The sequence below is a fragment of the Ammospiza nelsoni genome, chromosome 26 (assembly GCF_027579445.1).
Source record: "Ammospiza nelsoni isolate bAmmNel1 chromosome 26, bAmmNel1.pri, whole genome shotgun sequence".
NCBI classification, from domain to species: domain Eukaryota; kingdom Metazoa; phylum Chordata; class Aves; order Passeriformes; family Passerellidae; genus Ammospiza; species Ammospiza nelsoni.
This window is the reverse complement of record NC_080658.1, coordinates 2,480,999-2,495,023: the sequence shown is the minus strand read 5'-3', so window position 1 is coordinate 2,495,023 and position 14,025 is coordinate 2,480,999. Positions and strand designations below refer to the sequence as shown.

The 14,025-nt window shown below is 60.1% G+C and overlaps 1 protein-coding gene across 1 annotated transcript; it reads right to left on the bottom strand.

The window, feature by feature from the left end:
• Positions 1 to 596: 596 nt before the first annotated feature.
• Positions 597 to 11,515, bottom strand: RAPGEFL1 (Rap guanine nucleotide exchange factor like 1). The gene is given in 16 exon segments (XM_059489418.1): positions 597 to 1,001; positions 2,687 to 2,741; positions 3,034 to 3,098; positions 3,200 to 3,287; positions 3,529 to 3,579; positions 4,834 to 4,924; positions 5,405 to 5,583; positions 7,320 to 7,442; positions 7,527 to 7,624; positions 7,706 to 7,873; positions 8,034 to 8,146; positions 8,558 to 8,655; positions 8,729 to 8,879; positions 9,285 to 9,363; positions 11,079 to 11,166; positions 11,168 to 11,515. Coding segments are annotated over 16 exon segments (1,908 nt in total). The 5' UTR covers positions 11,504 to 11,515; the 3' UTR covers positions 597 to 876.
• Positions 11,516 to 14,025: the final 2,510 nt, after the last annotated feature.

The following is a 14,025-nucleotide window of genomic DNA, read 5'->3' as shown; positions in this document are numbered from 1 at the left end:
GCACGGCGGGGCAGCGCCGCCATGATGATGAGGTCGGGCGGCCATGAGGGACGCGCCCGTCACCGCCGTAGTGGGAAGGTCACGGCGGCTCCGTGAGCACGCAGCGCCGCCGTGTCCCGGTGACCGAAGGCAGAGCGGCACCACCGGGAAGAAATTCCCCGCTCTGTGCCGAAACGCTGCTGAAGGCCGCGACAGAGCACGGCTATACTGCCGGTCCCTCCCCGCTCCTTCCGCCATATTGAGAAGGTCAGCTGACCCCGGCAGTCGCCATATTGGGAGGGCTGACGGAAATCTTTGTCGTCGCCATGTTTGGAAGGTCAGAGATTGGCTCCGCGCTGCCACCATGTTGGGAAGGTCTTCTCCGCATACAGTGACGTCATCGACAGCGGGGCTGTGACGTCACTCCCACAATGACCTCAATCCCTAGCATGACATCACAGACAGGTGCTGGGACAGACTTTTATTGGGGCTCCCCGCCCCACCCCCAGCTTGATTTCTTTTTTTTTTTTTTTTTTTTTGCCTTTTTTTTTCCTCCTTTTTCTTAAAAAATAGATGTACAATTCCGGACAGCGGCGGTACAAAATATACACGTCTGGGGGGAGGGGAGGGGGGGGCAGGCCACACATACAAAAATAAAGGGGATGGGGGGGGGAGGAACATGACCCCTTCCCCCCCCAGGTACCCCTGTGCCCCAGCCAGGGGAGGGGGCAGGGGGAGAAGGGGATGGGCCGGGGGGTCCCCAAACCCACCCCCAAACCCCCCCCAAGGGTGGGGGCAGCACCCAAGGGCCGGGGCTGGGCAAAGTGCGTCAGTGCTGGGGGGCTCCGGGCCCCCCGGGGGGGTGCCGGGGTTTGGGGGTCCCGGGGGGGCCCCCCCTCACTGGCTGCCGGGCTCCAGCTTGTAGGAGAGCTCGAAGAGCAGGTTCTGGTTGTCGATGACGCGCAGCTGCCGCACGTAGGCCTTGGTCTGCAGCTGGGCCGGGGACGCCTCCAGCTCCAGGCCTGGGAACGGCCCCGGAACCCGGAACGGGGATGGAGGGATGGGGTGGGAGTGTGGGAATGGGATGGGAGATGGCAGTGTGGGAATGGTGATGGAGGGTTGGGGATGGAGGGATGGGAGATGGGAATGTGGGAATGGGATGGAGGGATGGGAGATGGCAGTGTGGGAATGGTGATGGAGGGTTGGGGATGGAGGGATGGGAGATGGGAATGTGGGAATGGGATGGAGGGATGGGAGATGGCAGTGTGGGAATGGTGATGGAGGGATGGGGATGGAGGGACGGGAATGGACGGACGGGGATGGGAATGTGGGAATGGGATGGAGGGATGGGAGATGGCAGTGTGGGAATGGTGATGGAGGGATGGGGATGGAGGGATGGGAGAGGGCAGTGTGGGGATGGGGAGGATGGGGATGAAGGGATGGGTTGGGAGTGTGGGAATGGGATGGAGGGATGGGGATGGAGGGATGGGAGATGGCAGTGTGGGAATGGTGATGGAGAGGATTGGGATGGAGGGATGAGGATGAGAGATGGCAGCGTGGGGATGGGGAGGATGGGGATGGAGGGATGTGTTGGGAGTGTGGGAATGGGATGGAGGGATGGGATGGCAGTGTGGGAATGGGGATGGAGGGACAGGGATGGGAATGTGGGAATGGGATGGAGGGATGGGAGATGGCAGTGTGGGGATGGGGAGGATGGGGATGGAGGGATGGGTTGGGAGTGTGGGAATGGGGATGGAGGGACGGGGATGGGAATGTGGGAATGGGATGGAAGGATGGGGATGGAGGGATGGGAGATGGCAGTGTGGGAATGGTGATGGAGAGGATTGGGATGGAGGGATGAGGATGAGAGATGGCAGCGTGGGGATGGGGAGGATGGGGATGGAGGGAAGGCAGGGATGGAAGTAGGTAGGTATGGCAAGGCAAGGGTGGGGATGTGGGGATGGAGGGATGGGGATGGGAAAATATAGTGTGGAAACGGGGTCAATGGGGATGGAAGGGATGGAGGGATGGCAGTGGGAAATGGCAGTGTGGAAATGGAGAGGATGGGGATGGAGGGATGGGGATGAGAGGTGGCAGTGTGGGAATGGGCGTGTGGTGATGGTGATGGAGAGATGGAGATGGGATGGTGATGGAAGGATGGAGGGAGAAGGATGGAAGTAGTCAGGCATGGCAAGGCAGTGGTGACAATGTGGGTATGGAGGGGTTGGAGGGGATGGAGGGGATGCAGGAAAGAAATGGGGATGGCAACATGAAAGTGGGGATTGAAGGATGGAAAAGATGCAAGGGATGCAGGTGAAGGGATGGAGATGGAATGGCCGTGTGGGAATGGGGACGTGGGGACAGGGATGAAGGGATGGGGATCCAGGGATGCAGAGTGAAGAGAGAAGGGGTGAGGATGCAGGGATTTAGGGATTTAGGGATGCAGAGACATGGACAAAGAGGTGTGAGGATGCTCTGGCCACATCCCCATCCCTCAGGGCCAGCACCACAGCTTCAGGGCCATGTGGGCATCCCCTGCAGTGCCCCCTCAGCCCCAACAGTGCCCCCTCAGCCCCAACAGTGCCTCCCCAGCTCCAGCAGTGACCCCCAGCCCCAGCAGGGCCCCCCTCAGCCCCAAGAGTGACCCCCAGCCCCAGCAGTGCCCCCCTCAGCCCCAACAGTGCCCCCAGCCCAGCTCCCCACTCACAGAGGGGGCGGCTCCGGTACTTCCTCACGGTTCTCACTTTCTCAGCGATGCAGTGCTGGGACACAGAGAGAGCCCAGAGTCAGCCCCAGCCCCCCGAGACCCCACCCCAGCCCCCCAGGGACCACTGACCCCTCCTGCGCCCCCCCAACCCTCAGGGACCCCCCTGGATCCTGTTCTGCGCCCAGGACACCCTGAATCCTCCCACCCTCCAGAGAGGGGAACCCCAAATCCTCGGGGAAGGGGGGGTTCTCCAGCTCCTCAGGGGGGTCCTCCAGCCCCTCAGGGGGTCCCCTCCCCCCTGCCCTCATCCTGGGGGTCCTTGTGCCCCATTCCCCCCTGGAACCCACCAGTTTCTCCACATTGACCAGCCCATCCACGAGGGTTTTGCTGCCTTCATGCAGGAAGGTCAGATCTGGGGGAGAGAGGGGGTGATGGGGGGGGGGGGGGGGGGTCCCATGTGGTGTCAGAGGGACCCCAACCCACCCAGGGGAAACCCCTGAGACCCCTCCTCACCTTTGAGGATGAGAGGCACGAAGGGGATGAGCGGGGGCTTCATCTTGGCCAGCACCTCCCTGTAGGTCTTGTGGTTCCTGCAGGGGTCCTGGGGGGAAATGGGGGGGTCAGGCTTTGGGGGGGCTCCCCAGGGGTGCCCTAGATCCCCCTCTCATGCTGGTGGCCATGGATATGGGGTTGGTGAGGGAGGAGAGAGGCAAGGACACCCCAGGACACCCTGGGACACCTTGGGAATGTCCCCTGCTCACCAGCACCCCAAAAACCCCCAGGAGAGACCTGGGGACCCCCCCCGCTAAACACCCACAGCAGCCCCCACACCTCTCACCCACCGTCAGGTTCTCAAACTTCCGAAAGAGATTCTTGAATTTCCCCGGGAGCTTCTGGAAGACAAAAAAAAGGGGAGAGGGTGGGCAGCATCCAGCAGGGCCAGGGAGCACCAAAGAGAGGGGCAGGAGCATCCAGGAGCTTCTGGGAGAGCCCAGGAAAGGGTCAGGGAGTGTCTGAGGGGGTCCAGAAAGGTCTGGAAGCATCCAGGGGTGGTCTGGGAGCACCCAGAGGAGTGTTGGCAGCACTGAGATGGGGGTGAGAGGTCCTGGAGGGTTCCAAGAGTGCTCAAAGTGGGGTCTGGAAAAACCCAGGAGGGGTCTGGGAGCAGCCAGATGTGGGCATGAGCATCCCAAGGGTCCTGGGAGCACCCAAGGGTGGTCTGGGAGCATCCAGGGGCAGTCCAGGAGCACCCAGAGAAGTTCCAGGAGTACTGAGAGGAAAGGGAGCTCCTGGGGGGAGTTCTGAGAACACACAAGGAAGGACTGAAAGAATCCAGGAGGGGCCTGGGAGCAGCCAGGGGTGGGCATGGGCACCCTGACGGTCCTGGGAGCACCCAGGGATGGTCTGGGAGCACCCAGGGATGGTCTGGGATCACCAAGGGATGGACAGGGAGCACCCAGGGATGGTCTGGGAGCACCCAGGGATGGTCTGGGATCACCTAGGGATGGTCAGGGATCACCCAGGGATGGTCTGGGAGCACCCAGGGATGGTCTGGGATCACCAAGGGATGGTCAGGGAGCACCCAGGGATGGTCTGGGATCACCAAGGGATGGACAGGGAGCACCCAGGGATGGTCTGGGACCACCTAGGGATGGTCAGGGATCACCCAGGGATGGTCTGGGAGCACCCAGGGATGGTCTGGGATCACCAAGGGATGGACAGGGAGCACCCAGGGATGGTCTGGGATCACCAAGGGATGGACAGGGAGCACCCAGGGATGGTCTGGTCCCAGGAAAGGGTCAGGGCATGAGGGGGGCACAAAGTTGGATGTGAAGCTGCAACCAGGAGGGCACCAGGGTGGGTGACCCCTCCAGCCCCTGGGCACCCCCCAAGGGCCACAACTCCTTGTCCTTCTTGGGAACTGACCCACAGGGACCGCCAGGGACCCCCAGGACCCAGAGGGAACCTCAGCATGAAGCAAACCTTGTCCCACAGAGACCCCAGACCCCACAGGACTCCCTTCCCTCCCCAGCACCCCCTGGGTGGGTGGGTGACCCCAGGGAAGGCTCAGGGAGCCCCTGGGGGTGCCCAGAAGGGCACAGGAGGATGTGGGAGCACGGTGGAAGTGGGGGCACCCCGTTGCTCACCTCCCAGGTGAGGCGCAGGCGGCTGATGGCGGCGTTGTTGAGGCCGATGACGATGGCGTAGAAGGAGAGCATGTCCTGGTTCTGCTTGCAGCTGGGGTGGGGACAGCGTGAGGGACACCCCAGGACCCCTGGCAGCCCCCCCTGTACCCCCCCATTGTAACCCAGGACATTGCTCTGGCTGCCACGGATGGCTCGTGCCAAGAGACACGAAGAAGAATAGTGAGAAACTATGTTGGAAATTCAGAGAGGGGCTAAATTTATGTATACAATAGAACAATATAAGTTTAATAATTAACATGAAAGTTATGTAACGATAGAGTATAAAACATGATCATTTCGGATGTATGGTCGGAGTGAGATTTGGGTTGAATATACCCCGATTCCCAGAGCTCTTAATAAAAAGCACCGCATATAATCTCCCGTGATTATGTGTTTTTGAACGCTAACAGATAAGAGAAAATAAACAACCTCGAGAACCAGAACAGAAGAGTCTTGGCTTCTTCTTCGGTTGTGGAGCTGGGAGAAAAGGACTTTAAAACACCTTTAAAGCCCCCGTGCCCCCCGGACTCACATGGCAGCGATCTTGATGAGCTTCTTGAGCAGGTGGGCACGCTTGCCCAGCGCCTCGCAGAGCAGCAGCTCCGTGCCCACCCAGTGCTGCACCTCGCTGCAGCGCTGCAGCAGCAGCTCCAGGTTCGCCGTCTCCCTGCGGCCCCGCTCCCCGTGGAACACGTAATCCACAAATTCCACCTGCCACGGGCACATATAGAGTAGCAAACGAATGATTTTAGTTATTTTTTTATTATTAAAAAATTATTTTTAATTTAAATTTATTTTTTATCTATTTTTTTAATCTAATCTCTTTTTTTTTTTTAATCGAAATTTTAATTATTTCTAAAATTGTTCTCTGATGGTGAATAGTTCTGTGACTGCAGAAGGTTGCGCAAACGTTTTATTAAGCTATACTATACTGCACTAATACTAATACTATTGCAAACTATACTAAAGAAAAATATATAAAACTATATATAAATAAATATATAAGTATATATAACTATAATATATATAACTATACTAAAATATAAAATTATAAAAAATAAATACTATATATAAAAATGTACTAAAGAAAAATAGAAAACTATATATAATATATATATAAATATGTAAATATATATATAACTATAATATATATAACTATACTAAAAATATAAAATTATAAATAAATAAATAACTACTTTAGTATATTTAGTATATAATTAGTATATACTAATTATATGTTAGTATATACTAATTATATATGTTTATATACTAAAGTACTAAATATATACTAAATATACTTTAGTATATTTAGTATATATTTAGTACTTTAGTATATAAACATACTAAAGAAAAATATAAAACTATATATAAACATATATATAAGACTATAATATATATAAAACTATACTAAAGGAAAAAATATAAAACTATATATAAATAATTAAATATATTTAAAACTATAATATATATATGAAACTATACTAAAAAATATATATATTATGATATATAATTAAATAAATATAAAACTATAATATATATAAAACCACACTAAAGAAAAATAAATACTAATAAATAAATAATATATAACTAAAATATATAAAAACTATACTAAAGAAAAAATATATAACTATATATAAATAAATGATTATATACAAAACTATAATATATATAAAAATATACTAAAGAAAAATACATATGTAAAACTACATATAAATAAACATAAAACTATAATATATATAAAACCATACTAAAGAAATAATATATATTACTATGTATAATTAAATAAATATAAAACTATAATATATATAAAACTACACTAAAGAAAAAAAATAAAATAAATATATAAAACTATAACATATTAAAAGCTATACTAAAGAAAAAATATATCAAATTATATAAAAATAAATAAATAAAAAACGATTATATATATATACACATATATATATGTATATATACACATATAAATATGTATATATATATGTGTATATATATGTATATGTATATATATGTGTGTGTGTGTGTGTGTGTATATATATATATACATATATATATATATATATATATATATATACATATATATATATATATATATATATATATATATATATATATATATATATATATATATATATATATATATAAAACTATACTAAGGAACGTCTAACATCTTTACCCAACACACACATGGCTCCAACTAGTCAAATGAAATAAAACCACCATCCCTAGAATCTAACCAACAAATCCCTTTCAGCAAACAACCTCCACAACACATTCCACACGCGCCAAACAACAAGGGCAGAAATTGAGACAAGAACTGTTTTCCATCTCTCTGTGAGCTTTCTCACAGGAAAATCCTGGGAGGGAAAATTTATTATTATTTTATTTATTATTTTTATACTCTGTTCAGAGGCTGTGTGAATCCCACACACACCCCCGCGGCCCCGCACCTCGTGGATGCAGCGGAACAGCTCCCAGTGGAACGCTGTCAGGTGGTTGGCCACATCCTCGGGCTCCGCTCGGTGGATCTCGGTGTCCCCCGGCACCACCTGGATCTCCTCGGGCAGTGGCACCTGTGAGGCGACACTCAGGGCTGGGTCCCCTCGCTCTGCGCAGGGGGTGATGGCAGTGCCAGCTGTTGGGGTGTGCCCACTCACCAGCGTGTCGAAAGTGTCCCTGGTGCAGGCGAAGAGGTGGCTGTTGATGCCCAGCGTGGTGAACACGCACTCCTCGCTGGGCTGCAGCACCGCTTTCTCTGCCGAGGGGCACAGAGAGAGGGTCAGCACCCCCTGGGACCCCCCAGCCCTGCCCGCAGCCCCCCCAGCCCCACGGGCACCTCCGGACGAGGCCATGGTGACGAGGATGAGGGCGTCCCCACGGGCGCTCTGCTCCTCCGAGTACTGCAGCTTCTCGGTGACCGAGGCCAGGATGTCCTGCACCGAGGCCGAGAGGCGGCTGCGGATGGTGACGTACGAGTGGTCGGGCATGTACACACGGCAGAAAACTGGGGAGAGGGCGGGGGGTCAGCGCCGGGCACCCCCACAGCACCCCGGCACTGCCCGCCGGGGAAACTGAGGCACGGAGAGGGCACGGAGCAGACCCGGTCCCATGGTGGGTCACAGAGGGGATCCTGGTGCCCCTCGGGCCCCCCCAAAGTCACTCACTCTCGTCAGAACCCCGGAACGCCACCCGGGTCTGCAGGCAGGAGTCGATGCGGCGGAAATGCCGGAACAGCGGCTTCACCTGCTTGTTCGGGGGGGGGGTCTCGTCCGCCACCCTGGGGGGCACAGACAGGGCTCAGACAGGACCCCCGACCCTGGGGTTGCACCCCGAGACCCCAGGGTGGGCACAGGAGGAGGGGTCCAAGGCTGTGCATGGTGAGGGCATGAGGAGGGCACAAAGTTGGATGTGAAGATGCAACCAGGAGGGCACCAGGGTGGGTGACCCCTCCAGCCCCCGGGCACCCCCCCAAGGGCCACAACTCCTTATCCTTTTTGGGAACTGACCCACAGGGACCCCCAGGACCCTCTGCCCTCCCCAGGGACCTCCTGATCCAGAGGGAACCTCAGGACCAAGCAAATCTTATCGCACAGAGACCCCAGACCCCAAAGGACTCCCTGCCCTCCTTGGGATCCCCTGACTGATGGTGATCCCTGATCCCCCCAGGACCCCCTGACCCTCTTCTCACTTGAGCTCCACAGTCTCCACGAGCTGGTGCAGCTTGATGATCTCGTCCTCCAGCTCGTGGTACAGGGACGTGTCCTTCATGATGAGCAGGTAAAGCTCCTGTGGGACAAGAGGGGTCAGGGCCGGGACTCCTGACACTGAGGGGAGGGGGACACGGGGAGGGGACACCCACCTTGATGACCTTCCCGGCGCTCTCCTCCTCCTGCAGCAGCCCCTTGTAGGTGTCGAGGAAGTGCAGCAGCACGGCCAGCACCGCCCGCTTGCGCCGCAGCCCCGAGCCCTCCTCCCAGCGCGCCGGGGGGCTGCCGGCCGCCAGCACGAAGGTGCCGCTGTCAAGGAGCCGCCACGGCAAGGAGGGACCCCCGGCCACCCCCCAGCACCGGCTGCACACTGAGGGTCGTTGTGCCCTCGCTGGTAGCACCACACTGCCCACCTCAGCCTCAAACCCCATACCCACCCTCGTGGCACCCCAATCCCCTTCTTGCTGCTCCTGTGAGCCCCCCCCATAGCACCCCGCTGCCTCCCCACATCCCCCTTCTCCCTGCAAGCCCCGTGCCCACCGTTTTGCCACCCTGGTGCCCATGTTGATGCCCTGCTGGTTGCACCTCGATGCCAACTCTTGTGCCACCACCGTGTCCCCTTCATGGCCCACCCTCCCTGCACCCCAATACCCTCCTGATGCCCAGGGCCGGACCCCTCCTCACCCAGCCCCGTGCCCCCCAGGATATTGCTGGTGCAGCTGCTGCAGGAAGCGCTCGGTGGGCAGGAACAGCGAGTGGGTGAGCACGATGTCATCCAGCAGCGACTCTGGGGGGACAGGGGGGACACACGTGGGCACACCCCCCTCCCAAATATCCCCCCGACACCCCCCATGCCCGGATGGGTGAGGGGCGCCCTGGTAATTCGCAGGGTGACACCGGGAGAGGCCGAGCCCCACGCGAACCCCCCCGCGCCGGCGCTGACTCAGGGCCCGCTCCCAGCCCCGGGGCAACCGGGCCCGGCCGAGCCGGTGTGGGGGCAGAGGCGCCGGCAGGGCGGCACCGGGGCCGCGACGCCCCGGCACACCCGGGAGAGAGCCGCGTGAGAGCCCGGCCGTGGGGCACGGCAGGACACGGCAAAGGGAAACTGAGGCACGCAGCTTGGGGACAGCGAGAGGGTGCCGCAGCCGGGATCTCTGGGCAGCGAGGGTGGCACCGCCCTGGGAAGGTGTTTTGGGTGAGCCAAGGGCTCTGTATCGCCGTCAGAGCTGGCATCAGTCACCGCCAGGACCTTTGGACGAGGCACCGCTCCCTCACTGGCACCAGCCCTGCCCTGGTGCCCCGGGGGTCCTGTGGTGGGACCCCAGAGCCCTTCCAAGGGCTGACCCACGGAGGGGCCATGCAGAACATTCACCCAGCCACTAACCCGGTCACGGAGCAGCGCCGAGCCAGGGCAGAGCATCCCCTGACGCTCCCGCGCCGGGCACAGCACCCAGGGGTCACCAGCTGCTGCCGAAAGCGGGACACGCAGTCTGGGGCACAGGGACGGCACGGGGCACTGCCAGCACGGGGGGCGCAGCTGCACGGCCCCCAGCTCCCCCAGCCCCCTCCCAGGTTCTGCCTGCGGGGCAGGAGCTGAACACTCCCCCCAGCCCTGCCTCAGTTTCCCTCTGCAGCACTCACGCTGTACCCCAGATTCACAGGGATGTTTTCCCCACGTCCGGACCCCCATGCTGGCTCCTGCCCTCTGCTCCCTGCCAGCCCGGGCACCACCAGGCCTGGCAGCGTGCTTGTGCAGGCAGCACCTGGCGCTGCCAGTCCCGGCTCGCCCCTACCCGAGGGCTCCTCTTGGTGGTTGCACCCAATCCCGGCCCTGGCATGGCTGGAGCAGGGGCTGGCACTGCCCTGGGCTCCCTGAGGGTCTCTGTTCCCGGCAGCCGAGGGGGATTGGCCGGGACAGGGATCCCCGCCGTGCGGGAAGGCTCCCACACCCACCTGCAGCCAGCCTGGCACCCGCCCAGCCCCGACATCGAAACCACCGCGACACCTGGGCACGGGCAGCCGCGGTGGGACAGCACGGGCAGGCCTGTGCCAGAGCAAAGGGGCATCCCACCGGCCCCCCCTCCACTGCAGCTCCCGTCGGGGCTAATTTTAGCACCAGGAGGATGTTAAGGACCATCCAAGCGGGAGGTGGATGCTGCAGTGACTGCCGGTGCCCGGCCACCCCCGACACTGCCACATCCCCTTGCCAGCCCCTCTGCCGAGCTGTCCTGCCCACCCCACCGATTCCTGCCCACCCCTCTGCCCCGGCGGGGACCCAGCTTTGACCTTGTCACCCCCGCCGGGCACCGCTGTGTCCTGTGCGGGGCCACCCGCCTCACCGGGCACGCGTGTCCCCGCACCCACCGCGCTGTCCCCAGCCCGGCATCCACCGGCGCATCCCCCCCGCCGGCAGCGGCCGCCCCCGGGCTCTCCCCGCTCCGCCGCATCCCCCGCGCTCCCCGCGCTCCCCACGCCGGTGCCGGCGCTCCCGCAGCCCCGTACCTGCCCCGCAGCCCCTCCCGTGCTCAGCCGCCGGCAGTCGGTCGAGGAGCGCGGCCAGGAGCCGCTCGGGGGGCGCGGGCGCGGCGGGGGGCGCAGCCGCAGCCGCAGCAGCACCGGGCGGCGGGCGGCGGCTCCGGGCTCGGCGGCTCCCGCTCCCGGTCCCGCTCGCGGTCGCAGCCCGGTGACGGGTCCTCAGGGGAGCGGAGCGGAGCCTCGGGCGGCCGTAGCTCCAGCCAGCGGCCCTCGCCCCCCGGTACCGGCCCCGCGGGCCCCGCCGGCTCCTCGGGGGAGGCGGGCGGGCGCGACAGGCTCTGCCGCCGCGGCGCCGGCACCGAGCCCGGCCCCGGCACCTGCCCCGGGGGGGCGGCGGGGCGGACGGGCAGGTGCGAGCCCGGCTTCTTCAGCAACTTCTCCAGCGGCTTCATGGCCGCCCGGGCGCGGCGGCGGCGGCGGCTCAGGGGCCCATCGGCGGCGGCGGCGGCTCCGTTCGGCTCCGCTCGGGCTCGGGCCGCGGCACCGCTCCCCGCCCGCCCCGCACCGGCTGCGCGCTGCGCCCGCCCCACACCGGCCCCGCCGCCAGCACCGCCCCGCCCTGTTACGGCCCCGCCGCCGCCGACCCCGGCACCTGCCCGCCCCTTTTCCCGCACCGCCGCCGCCCCCGGGCCCGCCAACGGCACCTGCCCGCCCCCTCCCCTCCCCGCAGCACCGCGCTCGGTACCGAACCCGCCCCGGGGCTGCGGTGGCACCGGCTCGCAGCAGGACGCGGTGCCCCCCCCGCTTCCCCGCAGCCCCGCACAGGTGATGCATTCCGCACCCCCGCACCCATCTCCCCGCATTCTCCTGCCGCATCCCCGGCTACCACCACGCTCCCCCCCGCCCCACACACCGCACAGCCTGGGGGACACAGCCTGTCACCCCTCACTGTCACACACCGTGACCGGCGGGCACAGCCCCACAGCCCCCGCTGCCTCACGCCCCCGGTTCCCCCATGCCAGCCCAGGGGCACACGGCGCCGCCCCTCCCCGGTGTCCCCTGCACGGTGGCACATCCCCAGCTGTGGGGTGACCACCCCCGGACCCCAGCCCAGCGCTCTGCACCCGCCGCAGCGTGGGAAAGGGCCGGGGGTGGGTGCGAGATCCCCCAGCCTGGCACCCCCCCGGGGCTGGGTTGCCCCGCGGGCAGGGTGGGCAGGTCGGGGTGGCTGCCAGACCCCCCCATTTCCGCCGCCTGCCAGGCTGGAACGGGCCCCGGCGTGCCGGGGCAGGTGCCGGGGCAGGTTCTGGGGCAGGGCAGGGCCAGATGTGGCGCTTGCCCGGGGCTGATCCTCCTGCCCCGCTCCTGCGGGGTGCTGAGCTCCCATCCTGCCCGTACCCACTGCCCCCAGCCCCACCGTGCACCCTCTGGGCAGGCCAGCAGGTGCCAGTCCCCTTCTCCCGGGTGCCAGTCCCCTTCTCCCGGGTGCCAGTCCCCTTCTCCCGGGTCCATCCCCCTGCAGAACCCCGGCCCTGCGGCAGCTCCGGGCTGGGATGGTGGCAGCGACTTGGGGGGACACAGCGAGTGACCCCACGGCCTTTGCTGGGCCCCACTGCCCAGGGGGCTCGGGGGGAGATGGAGGAAGGAGGGTCCCGGCAGTTCCCGCTTTGTTCCCGCCTCGCCTCCACCCGGCAGTTGCCTGGCAACTCCATCCATGCGGCTGCCGGAGAGCAGCAAAACACGGCCCCACATCCCCATCCCCGGCTGGATGGGGGGCTGTCGGGATGGCACAGCACGGCACGGCCCGGCACGTCCCTCCTCCAGTGGTCAGATCCCCCACAGCCCACCCAGCACCCCCAAAAAAATCCCACTCTGATGAGCTACTCCATCCCCTTTCCCCACTGCATCCAGACGAGTTCTCAATGTGGGTGTAAATGGTGCTGCTGGCCAGGGTCAGCCACGCAGAGAGAGGCTTCTCCTGACAGCAGGAGGGGAAACTGAGGCACAGAGAGACCCTGAGACACTGGTGGCAATGGGGATGCACTGGGCCACACGAGCAGGAGGAACCTGGAGCACTGTGCCATGCTGAGGGCAATGCTCCCCCTGGGAAAGGTGCTCCAGATCCAGCCTGTCCCATCCCCTCTCCCCGTGTCGGCAGGGATGGGGGCACTGCTGGCGCAGAGGGAACTATTGGCTTAATTAATTTGCTGTTATTTCTCCTAACGAGCTGGGATCTGGAGCGGGCGCTTCCCTGGCTTGGCAGCCAGCGCATTCCCCCGCCCCGGCAGCGAGCCGGGGGTGCGAAGCCTCCAGGCACTGCTCAAAACAGACCGTGTGTAGGAGGGAAAAATTACACCCCGGGAAAAATCCCTCCCCAAGCCAGCGCTTTAACCCACTTCCCAGCTGCAGCGCTGCGAGAAGGGACTCAGGCATTTGGGGAAGGGGAGAAGCACCACGAGATTGGAGCAGCTCCTCCATGAGGTTCCTGTGGAGGGCTGAGCCAAATCCTGGACTGTGCTCAGACTGTGCTGCCAGGGAGGGAAACTGAGGCAGTGGCACTGGGGAGGGACGGGGTAGTAAAGCAATGTGGGCAGACAGTGGGGAGACCTGAAGGGAAAAAGGGAGTAGGATACAAAGGGGGATGCTGGGGTCCCCCCTGCCCTTGCACCATGGCACAGGCAGGGCCCACCAGCATCCCTGGCTGCAGGAGGGCAGAACTCACAGTGATGCTCCATCCACAGGATCAGGGTGTAACAGGAGTGGGGTGTGAGCCCCCCAACTCTGCTTGGCGTGGGCAGGGGACTGGCAGGAGGCTGCGGAGGCAGCACGGCACCAACACGCGGGCGGCAGCTCCCACACCACCAACACAACAGTTGGTCCTTCCCCGTGAGCCAGGGAGGCTGGGGGAGAGGAGGGGGCTCACATTAGCCCCCAGACAGACAGGGAGCTCCCTCCAGCCCCCAGAGAGACAAGG